At 36.0% G+C, this 15,724-nt stretch overlaps 2 protein-coding genes across 3 annotated transcripts; both read left to right on the forward strand.

The window, feature by feature from the left end:
- The first annotated feature begins 5,673 nt into the window (after positions 1-5,673).
- LOC103449807 (protein TIC 62, chloroplastic) lies at positions 5,674-12,182 on the forward strand. 2 transcript variants are annotated; one of them, XM_008389123.4, is made up of 14 exons: positions 5,674-5,938; positions 6,845-6,962; positions 7,058-7,130; positions 7,213-7,249; positions 7,430-7,606; positions 8,200-8,281; positions 8,419-8,491; positions 8,586-8,696; positions 9,472-9,624; positions 9,929-10,161; positions 10,543-10,740; positions 11,096-11,290; positions 11,728-11,814; positions 11,907-12,182. In XM_008389123.4, the coding sequence occupies exons 1-13, from the start codon at positions 5,764-5,766 to the stop codon at positions 11,783-11,785; spliced, it is 1,683 nt and encodes a 560-aa protein (XP_008387345.1). In that variant the 5' UTR covers positions 5,674-5,763; the 3' UTR covers positions 11,786-11,814; positions 11,907-12,182. The 2 variants fall into 2 exon arrangements, with proteins under 2 accessions (XP_008387345.1, XP_070663392.1); XM_070807291.1 differs by having other exon boundaries at positions 5,682-5,938; positions 6,845-6,992.
- Positions 12,183-12,327: 145 nt separating this feature from the next.
- Positions 12,328-15,416, forward strand: LOC103449808 (uncharacterized). Its single transcript, XM_008389124.4, has 7 exons — positions 12,328-12,856; positions 12,932-13,028; positions 13,513-13,651; positions 14,485-14,567; positions 14,717-14,851; positions 14,932-15,036; positions 15,144-15,416. Exons 1-7 carry the CDS (start codon positions 12,771-12,773, stop codon positions 15,273-15,275), a joined length of 777 nt encoding a protein of 258 aa, XP_008387346.1. The 5' UTR covers positions 12,328-12,770; the 3' UTR covers positions 15,276-15,416.
- Positions 15,417-15,724: the final 308 nt, after the last annotated feature.

Raw genomic sequence — 15,724 nt, forward strand, 5'->3', positions numbered from 1 at the left:
GATCTCCTAAGACACTCTTTTTCACTTCGACTGGGTTGAAAGCTCGGGCAAGGTTTTTATTGAGGCACTTTATGCACACTATCCCCCACGTTTGTACGTTATTTATTTCAATAAAATATCATACCTTCTCAATAAAAAATAAATAAACAGTCTATAGAGATAAATTTATTGTCAAAAGGAAATAATGAAATATAACATTCACTCTTTTCCTAGGAATACATTGAAGTGATACATAAATTTAAACTTACTTTCAATGGACTCATGATTTTGCATCTTCAATAATACAAACTACAAAGCCTTTTTTTCGTATAAGGATAATAAAAATTTCCTGGATTGGCTTTCTTTTCTCCACAAACCAATAAAGTAAAACATTGTTTTTATTTTATTTTATTTTTTTTTAAATTTATTGATCTACAGTTGCAATATATGAATAATCAATTTATCAGAATTGCATTTCTTAATAGAAAAACTAACACAAGGTAAAGGGATTCTAAAAAGAAAAAGAATATATAAACCAAGCCAAGTTGAAACTCTTGTTACAACCACAAACATCTAACTCTTTGATCTGAAAGCAAACATCAATACTCTCACATCCCAAACCCAAGTGAATAAGTCATAGAAAGCAAACCTAATACTCTTGTATAAAAAACTGAAATTAGAAGATAAATAGCAATTGAACAATAAGAGACTTTGCGACTGAACCCCCCACACCTTGTGCAGCTATTACAAATAAAGGATCATGATATGAAGAATTATGGTTCTTTCTCAAATTGTTGCAAAGCCTCATATAATCCTTCAGCGCCTCAATCCTTCTTTGTATATATGCGAAGGAAAAAAATGGTACACCGCATAACCATATTAGTGAAAGCTAATTCCACTTTATGGGGCTAAAATGGTGTTCTTTGTTGTAATTACAAATTAAAATGAACTCACGCAGATTCTGCACCAAGAAAAAAAAGAGACTGCAGTTCCTACCAAATTAAAGAAAAAAACTAAACTATTGATTAAAAATCGATTAAAACATTAATCAGAGACACTTTTGTCGTTCAATGTGATAGTATTCGTGCAATATAAAACGTTGGAAAGGGATTAAGGTTGTGAAGAAGGTGCATTTTAAGGTTGATTGGCTAATTAGGGTTGTTTTAACTCTCTTCAAGAGGTATTGAACCTGAATTGCTTTGTGAGGGCAAGATGATGATCCATTAATCTTCATAGAGATTCACAACTAAATATGGCCTTATTATTTTGTCATCATCTCCACTGTCTTCTTGAGGACTACTTTTGCTGCTTCAAAATGTCAGAAACCTAGTCGAATTCATGAAGTACATTAGACTTCCAATTACTTGAGAATATTCAAGTTGAGATATAACATTGCCTTTATTTTTCTCCAACTTGCATCCAACATCAAAAGGAGTTGCAACAGGTTTGCAGTCAAATTAACCAAACCTTCGTAATATTTTTTCCGCATAATGGGACTCTGTAAGGACACATCCTTCACTATTTCTCTTAATTTGAATTCCTAGAATGACATCGGCTTGACCTAAGTCTTTCATGTCAAAAGTTGAATTCAACATTTTCTTTGTTTTGTTTATTACATCCTTATCAATTTCCATTATGAGCATATCATCCACATACAAGTAGACAATAACACAAGTTTTATCATTACTCTTAATGTAGACACATTTATCATATTCGTTTATTTTGAACCCATGTGTCAACAAGTATGATCAAATTTCTCGTGCCATTATTTTGGTGCTTGTTTAAGTCCATATAATGTTACTTAACTAATTTGCACACTTTGTTTTCTTGCCCTTTAAGCACAAACCCCTCAAGTTGTTCCACGTATATATTCTTCATCTAGTTCTCCAGTTAAAAATGTTGTTTTTACATCCATTTAATGTATATCAAAGTTGTATACAGCTGCAATCTCTATTAACGTCCTAATTGACATTATGCAAGAAACTGGAAAATAGGTGTCGAAATAATCCAACCCTTCCCTTTGGCGATAACCTTTGACTAAACGTGCCTTGAACTTATCAATGGTTCCATCCACCTTAAGTTTCTTCTTGAAAATTCATTTATGACCAATTGGTTTACTACTAGGAGGTAAATCAACCAATTCTTAGGTTCCATAATGGATTCCATTTCACTTTTAATTGCTTCCTTCCATAAAGGAGTCTCGGAAGAAAATATTGCTTCTTTAAAAGTTCTAGGTTCATTCTCGGACAAGAAAGCAATGAAATTTGGTCCAAAGTTTTTAGAAACTTTGATTCTTTTTCCTCTTCTTGGTTCCACATCATTTTCTTGAACACCAGAAGAAGAGGCCTCATCATGACTATGATCATGAATCATCTTTTTATTAGAACCAGATTCCTTTTCTTTGTAAGGAAATATATCCTTAAAGAATTATGCATCTGCCGATTCTAGTATAGTGTTAACATGAATATCAGAAATCGAAGATTTTACAAGAAGGAACTTATAAGCAGCATTATTATTTGCATATCCAATGAATACACAATCAATAGTTTTAGGTCCTAATTTCGTTCTTTTTGGTAACGAAACTTGCACTTTTGCTTAGCAGCCCCACACTTTGAGGGTTTTATAAGTGGGTTTATGTCCCTTTCATAGTTCATAAGGTGACTCGTCCGTCTTCTTTTGAGGAACTTTATTCAATATGGTATTTGTATTAAGTAAGGCTTCACCTCACAAACTGTGTGGAAGCCTAAAACTATTTAACATAGAATTAATCATATCCTTGAATGTTCTATTTTTTCTTTCGGCAATACCATTTTGTTGTGGTGTGTATGGAACCGTTGTTTGATGTATAATTCCATGTTGTGCACAAAAATTTGAGAAGACAGTAGACTCATACTCTCATCCTCTATCAAATCTAAGTGCTTTGATTTTTCTCTCAAGTTGATTTTCAACTTCGACTTTATATGTTTTAAACATATTCAAAGCTTCGCCCTTGATATGAATCAAATAAACATAGTAATACATACTGCAATCATCAATAAAAGTGACATAATAATTCTTTCATCCACGAGTTGGTGTGGATTTAAAGTCACAAAGATCACTATGAATTAATCCAAGTAATTCATTTGATCTTTCCATAATTGACTTTCTAGTTTGCCTAGCAAATTTGGATTTAGTACAAGTCTCACACTTATGATTAAAATCAATTTCGAATTTAGGTAATAATTCTAATTTAACCATTCTTTGCATGGAACAAAAATTAACATGTCCTAATCTAGCATGCCAAATATTAGAAGACTCAACAATATAAGTAGAAGCATTTATTTTATTAGCACCATCAATGGAAATTACATTGAGTTTCGCGAGGCCATCAACCATATATCCTTTTCCAACAAACATCCCACCTTTGGTAAGTACAAATTTGTTAAATTCAAATACAAGTTTAAAGCCCTTAGCAATCTGAATAGGTCCATAAACCAAGTTCCTCTTTATTTCAAGAACATGTAGCACATTCAGCAAGGTCAGACTCTTTCTAGATGTGAATTTGAGTATTACTTTGCCTTTGCTTTCAACTGCAGATGAAGCAGACTTGCCCATATACAACTTTTCTCAAAGGGCAGCATGATGATATTCAATGAACAGATTTCTGCCAGCGCATATGTGCTTAGTAGCACCAGTATCCATCAGTCATTCACTCACATTCGAGACCATATTGACCTCGGACACAACAGCAGCTAACTCTTCATCGATGATTGCCATGTTAGCATGGTTGTTGTTTCCGTTGGCATGATTTCCACCTTTGCGATGATAACAATCTTGTGCCTTGTGACCAGATTTTCCACATATAGCAGACGCACTTAATCTTCTTCGGATTCTTGCCTTTAGGTGCAAGGGCAGATTGTACAAATTGCTTGGTTTTCAGAGCCTTATTCTTCATCGGCTTGGCCTTAGAGTTTCCTCCCTCAACATAATTTGCATTGGCTTTAATGGCAGTAAACCTACCAGAACGATTTGCCTTTCTATGGTCTTCTTCCACTCTTAGCCTCATAATCAAATCCTTCATATTCATCTCAAGACACTTGTGCTTGAGATAAATTTTGAAGTCATTCAAGTAAGTTGTTAACTTCTCGATTATTGCCCCAACTTGGAAATGCTAATTGATCTCACATCCTTCGGAGTGCAGTTCATAGATTAATTTCTGGATTTCTTCGACCTGAGAGACAACAGATTTTGAATCCACCATTGTATAATTGAGAAACTTACCTATAACAAATTTCTTTGAATCGGCATCGTCAATCTTATACTTTTTGTCCAAGGATTCCCACAACTCCTTTGCAGTCTTACACAGAGAATAAATGTCATACAGATTGTCATCCAAACTATTCAGAATATAGTTCTTGTAACAAAACTCAGAATGATTCCAAGCTTCCATTGCCATGACAGTCTCTTTTATCATTGGATTCTCATTAGACTTCGAAGCTTCTTCCTTGACAACATGAGCGAGATTCATGGTTGTCAGGAAAAACAACATCTTATGTTGCTATCTCTTGAAATCCAGCCCTTTGAATTTATTAGGCTTTTTAGAGTATTTCGGCAGCCATATTCATAGTCATTGATTGTTGATCCATTTTTTGTTTCAAGATTGTTGGATATATGTCAACAATTTATGACAAACTTATATATGCTAATAATAAATGCGAATAATTTTTTACAAAATATAAACAGAATGCAATAATAATTAAGTAGATAAACAGAAGATTGAGGCTTGCGTATCACAATGTCCTTAAACATAAATTTTGTCCCTACTCAGTGCTTGTAGTTCTACGGATGTTTGCTTCACCAGGATTCAACGATCAAGTTAGAATTCCAACACCAGAAAACTTAACTTCTGGCAAATTTCTTTGTGGTTCTCTCAGTAAGAAGGCTTTTGATTGTAGAAAGAGAATTATGTTTTTTTATGTGTGCTAAATGCCATGCAGATGGATGTATATATAATATGATTATGCATGTTTGCAATAGGTATGAAGAAGGGATGCATTTGTTGGGAGAGAGGGGTGTTTGTTTTCTGCCTTCTTTCACCACACTTCAGACTTCATCTGAAAGGATGAGTTTGTTTGTAAAAAAATAATTAATTAATTAAATCTGAAAATAAATAATTTAATAATTTAATTATATATTAATTATCAATTAATTAGTACACCCCAAAGCCCAACTCCAAGGGTGAGCCCAATTTTATTCTCCATGGTCTATCACTCCAATAACTTTGTATAAAGGACAAAGCCTTATAAAGTGAGGGGACCTTTTGGTGGTGAACAATGTGGGACAATGAAATTCTACTCAAAATTTCCAACATATCTATGGTCACGAATGACTCCCTGAAAGTCCCATTAGAAGTAAAAACAGAAGCAAGTGTAGCCAATTGGCAGCTGCGAAGCCACAATTTGTGGAGAGATTTTTTAGTATGCTGGAAATACAGTCTGGTACACTAATTTTATAATACAAATAGTTGGATATCTAAAAAAAAAATTTAACCACTTGTATTATGACATTTGGTGTATCGAAAACACATACTTGATGTACCGTTTTGTGTTCCGATACTTAGAAAAATTTCTCCTATCTGTGACACAGGAAATTTGGCGCGGGGTCCATCATATCCATGGACTGTGGAGGGTGCCACATCTGCCAAACTCAAAAAGTTTCAAGAGATAATAAAACCTTTCATTTGCCTCCAATTGTTTAAAGCTCCGAGCTTTTGGTGAGCTTCTGAACACTTGAAACTCCACTGCGATGGAGGCTTGCTCTCTGCTTTCACCAAATGTGACCGCTATTCCCTCCTCTCTATCCCAAAGTAGGTTTGCAGAAAAACCCCTTCTGCGTGGCCAGATCCTCAAATTTTCCAATTCCAAGAGGTACCCAAATGCCAGGAAGCTTGGATTTCTTCATGTCAAAGCTCAAGCTTCAGGTATGTAATATTTCTTTTACTGTTTCGTTGAAATGGGTTTGTTATGCTTTTAATTTTGATTAATGATATGATGCCCCTTTTCTTTTGTTCATCTGGAATTTTTTATCTTATTATGATTTTACTATTGTTTATTTGTTCTATGTATTTGTAAAAAAGTAGTGATGATATGATCCAATCCAACAATCAAAATGTACTAAAATTTTACCTACTTCACCACCTGCATCATGTTCCCTAATCCTCCTGCTACTGCTAGTTCTGCATATATTTTGCGAGAGAGCAAACTAGACCTAGAAAATAAGCTACATTAAGGGATCGTTTGGGAGTGTTTCGGTAGAAGTGATTAAAAACGATTAAATGTATGTGTAGAGAAAGGAAATTTTGTTTTTTTTAATGGTAGGAAGGGACTGATGTAGGAGCACTTATAAGTTATCAAACAAAAGCAGGTGTCATTTGCATTTAGAGAGATGAAATTTCAATATAGTCTAGAAACCCTACACTTACAGTAAGATTTTGAGGCTTGTGTCACCAATGTCAACTAGTTTCTCCATTAACTTCGAATGCACCATTATAGTCTAGCACTTTGTTGCACTAGCTTCCCATTTAGGATGTGAGGCGTACTTAAATTAGATATACTCTTGGAGATGTGAATTATGAATCAGTGCTTGTAAGAGTATATATGCTACTGGCTTGCATAAGCTGGCTACAGAATGGTGAGGAAATTATAAAGCATAAGGAAGTGCCTTAGAACGTATTCAACCTACTTCAAGTCACAATCTTATCTTACCTATATGTTAAAGAAAGTTAAGGGGCTTTTCCTCTGTTTAGGTGTGTGCTGAAATGGTAAATTGTTAATCACCGTAACTCCTTCCTAACCTATCTGTAACTGATTTTTACTGTTTTTACAAGGCACCACAAAGTTCAGCTCAGAGATAGTTGAGCCAGTTTCGGAAAAAGGAGATATTAAGGATGAGAATCTTGCATTTGTTGCCGGTGCTACTGGGAAAGTTGGCTCACGAACAGTAAGGTTATCATTTGCTGCTTGCTCTGCCTTCAGGTGATTTTCTTTTCCAACCTGAGACCTGTTTTATTAAATTTCTAAGCTTTCTTAGTGCGATTCAGGGAGCTTTTGAAACTTGGGTTCCAAGTCAGAGCTGGTGTCAGGAGTGCTCAGAGAGCACAAACTCTTGTGCAAGTACGAATTTGATTGGTGATACCATAACTTATGCACCACTTTCCTTAATCACATTTATACTGATAAATCAATTCATCTGCAGAGTGTTAAACAAATGAAGCTCGACGAAGGGATTCAGCGTAAGATTAAAGACTTTAGAACTATCAATTTCTTATTGCATTTGATTTCTATAAAATTTTCAGAGAAAAAAATAAGGAAAAGGTGAAAAAGAGGAGCGAGATAAAGTTTGGATAAAGAGATATTACCTTAACAATATTTGCTTATAGAAAATAACAGGTAGCTTTTGATTTTTAGCCCAGCTGTAGAAAAGCTTGAAATTGTGGAGTGTGACTTGGAGAAACCAGATCAGATTAGACCAGCATTGGGCAATTCATCAGTGGTCTTGTGCTGCATCGGTGCCAGTGAGAAGGAGGTTTTTGATGTTACTGGACCATATCGAATTGACTATCTAGCTACCAAAAATCTTATTGAGGCAGGTAAGCAAGGGTTTTGACTGGTGGCGGGTACAATGTTACTTATATCTTTGCGTGATGTAACTATTTTGACTTTAGTCTTATTTATCTTGCTTGATTTGCAGACCTAAAAGAAGTTACAATGAAAACATTATGGCTTATTGCACTACCCTCCACACACACACCCTAGAGCCTTCTCTTTTTATTTTATTTTAATAGATTTGTGAATATTTTTAGTTTCCATTCCCATAAGTAGAACTCTTCAAACACCCAGGATCGAGAGAGTTTTCACTTTTATTTTTTTGGATTAGCAAAGCTTCTGAAGCATGTTACTCGAAAAAAAGCTTCTGAAGCATGTTTGGTATAACTTACAGTTATTCTAGGAAAGTATTCATCCAGTTTCAACTAGCAAGAACACGATGTTCTTTTACTGCTTAGCCGTTTAGGTGATCTTTTGCAAGTACAAACAGTTATAGATGGGAGGAGTGCAAAGAAATGGTGCCAACGGATCTTTGTATTCAGAATATTTTCAAATCTTGACTGTCTATTCAGTTATGTTTTTTGAACTTTTAAGATAAAAAATGTGAAAATCTTGAGTATCTATCAATGATGTGCAGCAACTGCAGCAAAAGTTAACCACTTCATATTGCTTACATCTCTGGGAACGAACAAGATTGGATTTCCTGCAGCTATTTTAAAGTAAGTCTTCAGGCTCATGGTAGAAATTTGATATATTATCATTTGTAGCTTGTCTATGTACTCGAAACTCTAGAGAAACCGCCTCCTTTTGTTTCTTTTTTGGGTGAACTCACTGAATTTTCTCTTCTTTTATAAAGCTTATTTTGGGGAGTCTTGATTTGGAAAAGAAAGGCAGAAGAAGCACTGATAGCCAGTGGACTTCCCTACACTGTGAGTATTCACAGCATTTGCTGCAGAAAAATCAATGAAATAGATAGGTTGTAAGTTGCTGGATCGTTGAGTTCTTATCTGCGGTCTTCTTCAGATAGTGAGACCAGGTGGAATGGAGCGGCCCACTGATGCTTACAAGGAAACTCATAATACTACCCTCTCAACGGAAGATACTTTATTTGGTGGTCAAGTTTCAAACCTCCAGGTATTCCTTCTGTAAAGATTACTTAATTGTGCACCATGCTGTGGCGTTTCTGTTTTCGGCACTAACTCATGAAAAATAATTAGAAACCAAAAGTAGTAACATCGGCCATATAGTCAGCTTATTCAAAACAAAATACAAAGCCTCTTTCTGAGGCTCAAACACCTGCGTTTTCTTTTTTCTTCTTTCTGAACAAGAATTATAATTTGGTCTCCCATGACTGAGTCAAATGCAACAGTTTTTCACTAGATAGTTTGGAAAGTGCATCAATTGTAATTTTGCGCCATATATATGTTTTCTTCTGCGGATGAAAAGACTTCACTTAGTTAAATCATTTTTCTGTACAAATGATAGGCTAATTACACTAAATTCATCTAAACTACGGGAAGGGGGCTCGAACTTAAGTGCAAAGGGTCAAGCACACTACCCTACCCAACTTGGCTAAACCCACATACTTTGTAAGTTCATTAGAAAGTATAAAATTGAACATCTGTATTTCACTTCTGTCCTACCTTTGATTGTATTAATGTATGTTCTTGTATAGAGACAGGCATGTTGGATTGCGTTTTATGTACTGTTAAAACTCAAATGTTTTTGTTGTTTTAACTGTCACATCAGTAGACTAGAGATAAATCAAATATTGTCCTGATCCTGGTGCTTTTGTTTTCGAAATAAAATTTCTACTCATGCTGTCCATAACTTAACATATATCTGAATTTTAGAGAAACTTGGAATTTATTGAACAACTGTAAAAGTATACTTCTATTTATCAATTCAGGTGGCAGAGTTACTGGCCTCTGCAGCCAAAAATCCCAGGCTTTCTTACTTCAAAGTAGTGGAAGTAATTGCAGAAACAACTGCTCCGTTGACTCCCTTGGAGGAACTCCTCGCAAAGATACCATCTCAATGTGCTTACACTTACACACCAAAGGTTTGTTTGTTCTTTCTTTTGCTAACATTTAGTAAGTAACTAAGGAAATCTTTAGTCCCTATTTTTCCTAAAAGGGCAGAAATGCATTTGAGTTTTATATGTGAGTCTTCAGCTGCCAAGTGAACCTTGGAGAGTTCCCTTATTGCTTCTTCGTGTATTATCTAGCTTTCATTCTTTCACCTTTCCTCATAACAAATATTGTTACTCCTGAACATGAATATCTCTGTTCTTTTATTCAAACAAGTAGAAGTACTTTACCTTTTAACTGTCAGAGCGAAATTGACGCTCTCTATGGTGTCATCAGGAATCATCTGCGGCACCCACAGCTGATCCAGAGCTTTCTAAGAGTGCCAAACCACCAACATCTCCTACTACGTCGCCAAGCACCACGGATCTTCCCACCAAAGCGAGTGATACAGATACCACACCTGCAGAATCAGTAGCTACCCCTCCTCAGGAAGCTTCAAAACCCATCATAGAGAAAGAAAGCATTCAGACAGAAAAGAAAGTTACAAGGGCTTCCTCGCCTTATGCTTCGTAAGCTCATAATATAGACACTGAAAACCTCACCTTATGCTTCGTAAGCTCATATTATAGGCACTGAAAATCTAATAATCTAACTTTCTTTTGACAGAACAACATTGCACTGGTACAAAACTATAGATCTTTCCACAGCTTTCCAGAGTCTGTTTTGGTCTCCATATATGTTAAATTTCAAGTCAATCCAATATCTTTAACCAGTTCTTATCTCTGTTATTATGAAATGTAACAACTTCTGCGAATGAGATAAAATCAGTCTCACAATAATTGCTAATAACAAGCCCTCTTTCACCTTACATTGTGTAAGCTACTTCCAATGCTTTCCTGTCACATCATAGATATGGGACAATTTCTGTATGATGATATGATTTTTTATAGTTATGAGGATTTGAAGCCACCTAGCTCTCCGAGCCCAACACCAAGTGCTCCCAAGAAAACGCCTTTGGATGCCTCAACTCCGGTAGAAGTTGTCACACAATCAAGTGGAGGTAATGATGTTCCAGAAGCTGAGACAAACAGTGTTGCCGAAGAGGTTTCTCCCGGGGATTCACCTCATTATCATTCACCCTACCACGTGTAAGAATTTTCTCATATTTTTATTTTTGTATTCAAAATAAGTGTTTTTTGCTTCTTGCTACTTTGATCATTGTGCTCTTAAATTTGGTAAGTGCACAATCACTAATGCAATGATCTTGTAGGAAGTAACTACAAGAGTTTGTTGATTGAACAGATGTTTACCCTTCATATTATATAAGATTCGACTCAATGAATTATTGATTTCAAATATTATGTTAAATCCAGCTATTTTGTGTCGAATATTAGCCTTTCCTGTGAGTTATATTGTTCTGAGAAATAGGGATTGAACTTATTGTTGGTGTTTTATATATCCAAAGAAGAAAAAGGAACTTATTGTTGGCGTGCTATGTTTCAGATACGACGACTTCAAGCCCCCTTCATCACCATCTCCTACTCCTCCGATCGTATCAGTTTTCTCAGCACCAGCTGCAAACAATGGATCCCCAATCGATACCTCAAACAGCACAGGGCAACTTCCAGCAGAAAATAAACAAAGTGAGGAAGAGCAACATACCAAACCAAAGCCAAGACCGCAGTCACCTTTTTATATGTAAGCTTCTTCATGGTTGCACTTTTGTAGGTCAACGGGATTTCATAAGATTGTTTTTACTATAATAAGTACACAAGGAAGAAACGTATTTAAGGGCTCGTTTGGAAAATGGCTGAAAGAGTTTTTTGTAAAAAGTTTTTAGAACCAATTTTTAGTATAAATGCAAGTGAATTCTTGGAAAAGTACTTGAAGTGCTTCTTACAAGAAGCACATAATTGGTGTTTCTTGCAGGAAGCACTTTAAGTGCTTAATGAACCCGGAAACATGTTTTCTAAAAGCGCTTTCAGTTATTGTAAAAACACTTCCAAACGAGTCCTTAGTCATGCTTCAGTGCCTCAGCGGGGAGTACAAACTAAAACTACAACATACTCCTAGCTTATATGACAGATTTTGGTTTAGGACAACTTTATGAACCCTTGAGGCTTATAAATGAACAGGTATGAGGAGCTAAAGCCTCCAACATCACCAATACCAGTACCGTCCCTAAAATCCTAGAAAGTATCACTGCCATCAATGTTTACGAGGTAGTGATCCCGAAACTCTTCATACTTTCCATCTTCTGAATGAACAAAAGCGGAGTATTTCTGGGTCGTGTGAAACTAAACTGTCTGTGCAGGTTCACATATTCACGCAACTAAGCACTCCACCGTAACAGCAGCATTGGAACAAACGTGGACTTTGCATCAGGGTGTCGGCAAGTTTGTTTTAATGTTCATGAAGAGGAAGCAACTGAAATTGCGGGAGTATTATTCATGGATATTCGAATACCAACATTGTATATGTTACAGTTTTATCTCTTAAATGTGTCTTTTCTTCTTTCAGATTATGTACTCAATATGCAAAACCCAAACAACCTAATCTGGTTTTAACAAATGAGTCCTATGTTTTTGTAGCTTTCAAAAGTTTGGTGAGTGTGACAAAGGGTGGGTCTATATGGTGGGCCCAAAGCCAGCCGAGCCAAACCAATCCGACTGGTTTGGTTTGGTTTTTAACATGACACAAGCGTAATTTTATATCGAACCAAACCATTCAGATCAAGGTCTAGTTTGGTTTGCTTTCGCCTATATGAAAGCGCAGAACAGAATCAAACCAACTATTTTACTATTTTTCTTTTACACGAGACATGTTTTAGGATATTAGATTGCAAGTTTGTTACTTTGAAGAAATGGTAACGTTTAAATAATCAAATTGCGAGTTTGTTACTTTCATGAAATGTTGAATATGGTTAGGAATATTAGAGTGTTACATGTGAAAGGGGCTAAAAGAAGAAAAGGGCTCAATCTGCTTCCTGTGAGCCCAAAAAGCAAATTTTCCAGCTCAGCCCAAAAACGGAAACATCCACTCCCCCAAAACACCCCCACACCAACCACCAAAACGAAAGAAGGAAGACTGGAGGGGCTTTTCAGGGTTTTCGGCCGGCGGGGAAGCTGCAACCGGCCAGAGTCTGAGTGGGAGGAGAAGTAAAACGCGAAACAGTGAAATGGGTACAAAGCAAGACCCGACCGGAACCCAGAGAAATGGCGTTGGGCCATCTACTGCTCTCGCCTACCTGGATCCCAAATACTGGTAATTTGTAATCTTCCTCTTTCCCTTTCTTTTTCTCAATCAAGTTCATAGTTCCATTGGTGTTGTTTGTTTCAGGGACGAACGATTCTCCTCTGAGGAGCACTACGAGTGGCTCAAGGACTACTCTCACTTCCGCCACCTCATCCAATCTCATATCACTCCCAATTCCTCTGTAACTTCACTCTCTCTCTCTCTCTCTCTCTCTCTCTCTCTCTCTCTCTCTATATATATATATATATATCTCATATATGTGTGTATTTCTTGGACATGTATCTTTTCTAGCTTAGTAACAGGCAATTATGTCTGGGTCTGGAGTATATTATGCTAGGAAGATGCGTAGAGAGAATGGGTTGAATTGATTGATTGGTTATTCGAATCGGGTTGAGTTAAAGTTATGAATCTTATGATATAGATGGATAGTTTAACACTTTATGTGGGAATTGTACAGACTGTTATTTCTTGCAGAATATCGCCTATTTCATTTGCCTCGATTGTCCTGAGCTCCTGTTATGCAAATCTTTTCGAATGAACAAAAATTGTCGATTCATTTGCATCGACTTTATTTTTAGACTTAAATAAGAATATGCATCATGTTTATTGGTTGCATTTAGAAGGGTCGGATAAAGCAGTGGTGATGAGCAATGACTATAATGCAGGTGTTGGAGCTGGGTTGTGGAAACTCACACTTGTCCGAAGAGTTGTATAAAGATGGGGTTACGGAAATAACTTGCATTGATCTGTCCGCTGTTGCCGTAGAGAACATGCAGAAGAAGTTACAGTCTAAAGGTTTTAAAGGTGTGCTGTTTGAACTTTGATATTCTACAAACTATACACACTAGAATTATCTGCTTGTATACTGATCCTAAGACCCTACCTATTACTTTTCCCCGTCTTTCAATTGTGCTAAAGTTATTTGAGTTCAAGGTTTTTGATGATTTTCTAAATTTACAGAAAGAGGAGTTTTTGGTCCAAGTTGTTTATAGTTAATGATTGGAATTTGATTATCAATAATTAATCACTCTATACAAGCAGCATCAAACGTAAAAACTGGTATTGTAAAATTTGTGAATATATTATACCTGATATATATACTGTGCATGTACTTGTATACCTCAGTACGTCTGTTTATTTATTTTCTGATAAGAGATATGCTACGGTGTGTGTTCGACCTTAGAAATAACTTTCTGACAATATGTAATGGCTAAACGGTGAATGTGAATAGTAGTCAGGGCTTGGAACAATTAGTATTCATTACTTACAAACTCTTTATGAGGACAAATGAAAATCTGTCAATTATCTGTTTTGTTTTTTGAGGTAATGGAGAGACAGCAGAATCAAAATTGTTCGCTGCTACTTTAAACTGCGTAATCTGGATTGAATCTTGTCTTTTGGGAGGACATTGGTATGCTATCTCCTCCATGATTTTCGGTGCTCCTGTTCCTAATTAAAAGTTTTTTCTCATCCTCAAGCATAATGAACAATGGACTTCTTTGTCTCTCCGTTGCAGTTTTTCTTGTTTCCTTGGAGCTCATTATTAAATTCCTTCAATTGAACTGATTCTCGGAACACAGTTGATTTGCATTAGAGAGAAAATCTTATTTATCTTTTCCAATATTCTTTATTATCAGAAATAAAAGTTCTGGAAGCTGACATGCTAGACCTGCCTTTTAGCAACGAGTGTTTTGACGTTGTTATTGAGAAAGGAACCATGGTAAATTTACTATTTAATATGGTTTTCCTCAAGTTTTGTCCAATTTCAAGTTATCAGTGATTACTATGATCAATATAATTGTGATTTTTTCCACCACCTAAACCTTAAGTGAGAAAGGTATAATGCTTAATCTATTTTTGATTATGAAGGAGGTACTGTTCGTTGATAGCGGTGACCCGTGGAATCCACGACCTGCAACAGTAACCAAGGTCATGAAAATGCTTGAGGGTGTTCATAGGGTTCTGAAACCAGATGGCATTTACATCTCAATTTCTTTTGGACAGGTAATATACCTATGTAGTAAGTTCATAATACTTTTCCGAGTTAGAAAACCTATTGTTCTTATTTGGATTGTTGCCCGCAGCCACATTTTAGGCGCCCTTTTTTCGATGCTCCACAATTTACCTGGTCTGTGGAGTGGAGTACCTTTGGTGATGGATTTCATTACTTCTTCTATACATTGAAGAAGGTCAGTCCAGAATCCAGATACTGTTTTGTGTGCTCGTCGAGGCTTATATCAACCTTTTTCCTCGCAGAATCGACCATTATGTGATTAACAGTACATTAATGTTTCAGGGAAGAAGATCAGTGGATGATAAAGGATCTAGCAAAGAGAAGTTAGAGACTCAGTCTATTTGTCTTTTTCAAGATGAGTTAGAGGGCGAAGATTATCTTTTCCGAACCAACTTTGATGAACTCAATAGTTAGACGAACTGATTGTACCTTGTATTCATTATTTTCCTGGTGTAACATTCATTTGATTGCATCTCAAAGCCGAGTTACAACTAATCATATAACACATTTAACCTGTAAACGTGCGTTATTTATACGAAATTTGTGTTTCCTTTTCTTCTCTGCGCCTGATTTGGATTTTTTTTTCGGTGCAATTAACTACTCAAAGGTCTTGTGTTTTCATTTGAATAACTAAATTGTATAATTATCAGAGAGACGGGCCAAAAGGCCACTTCCAACAACACAGATATTGTCTCCAAATTGATAATTATCACATGCACAATTCGTATCACAAAAAGGTGGGATATTTCAACGTAAACAGCAATGTAATTGGCTGTGGTTCTTTGAATACTAGTTTGGGGAGTTGTATCTACTCTTGAATCACATCATAAGTATTCCATGAACAGAGTGCAGCCCAAGCAAGG

Source organism: Malus domestica, chromosome 10 (genome assembly GCF_042453785.1).
Source record: "Malus domestica chromosome 10, GDT2T_hap1".
Lineage (NCBI taxonomy): Eukaryota > Viridiplantae > Streptophyta > Magnoliopsida > Rosales > Rosaceae > Malus > Malus domestica.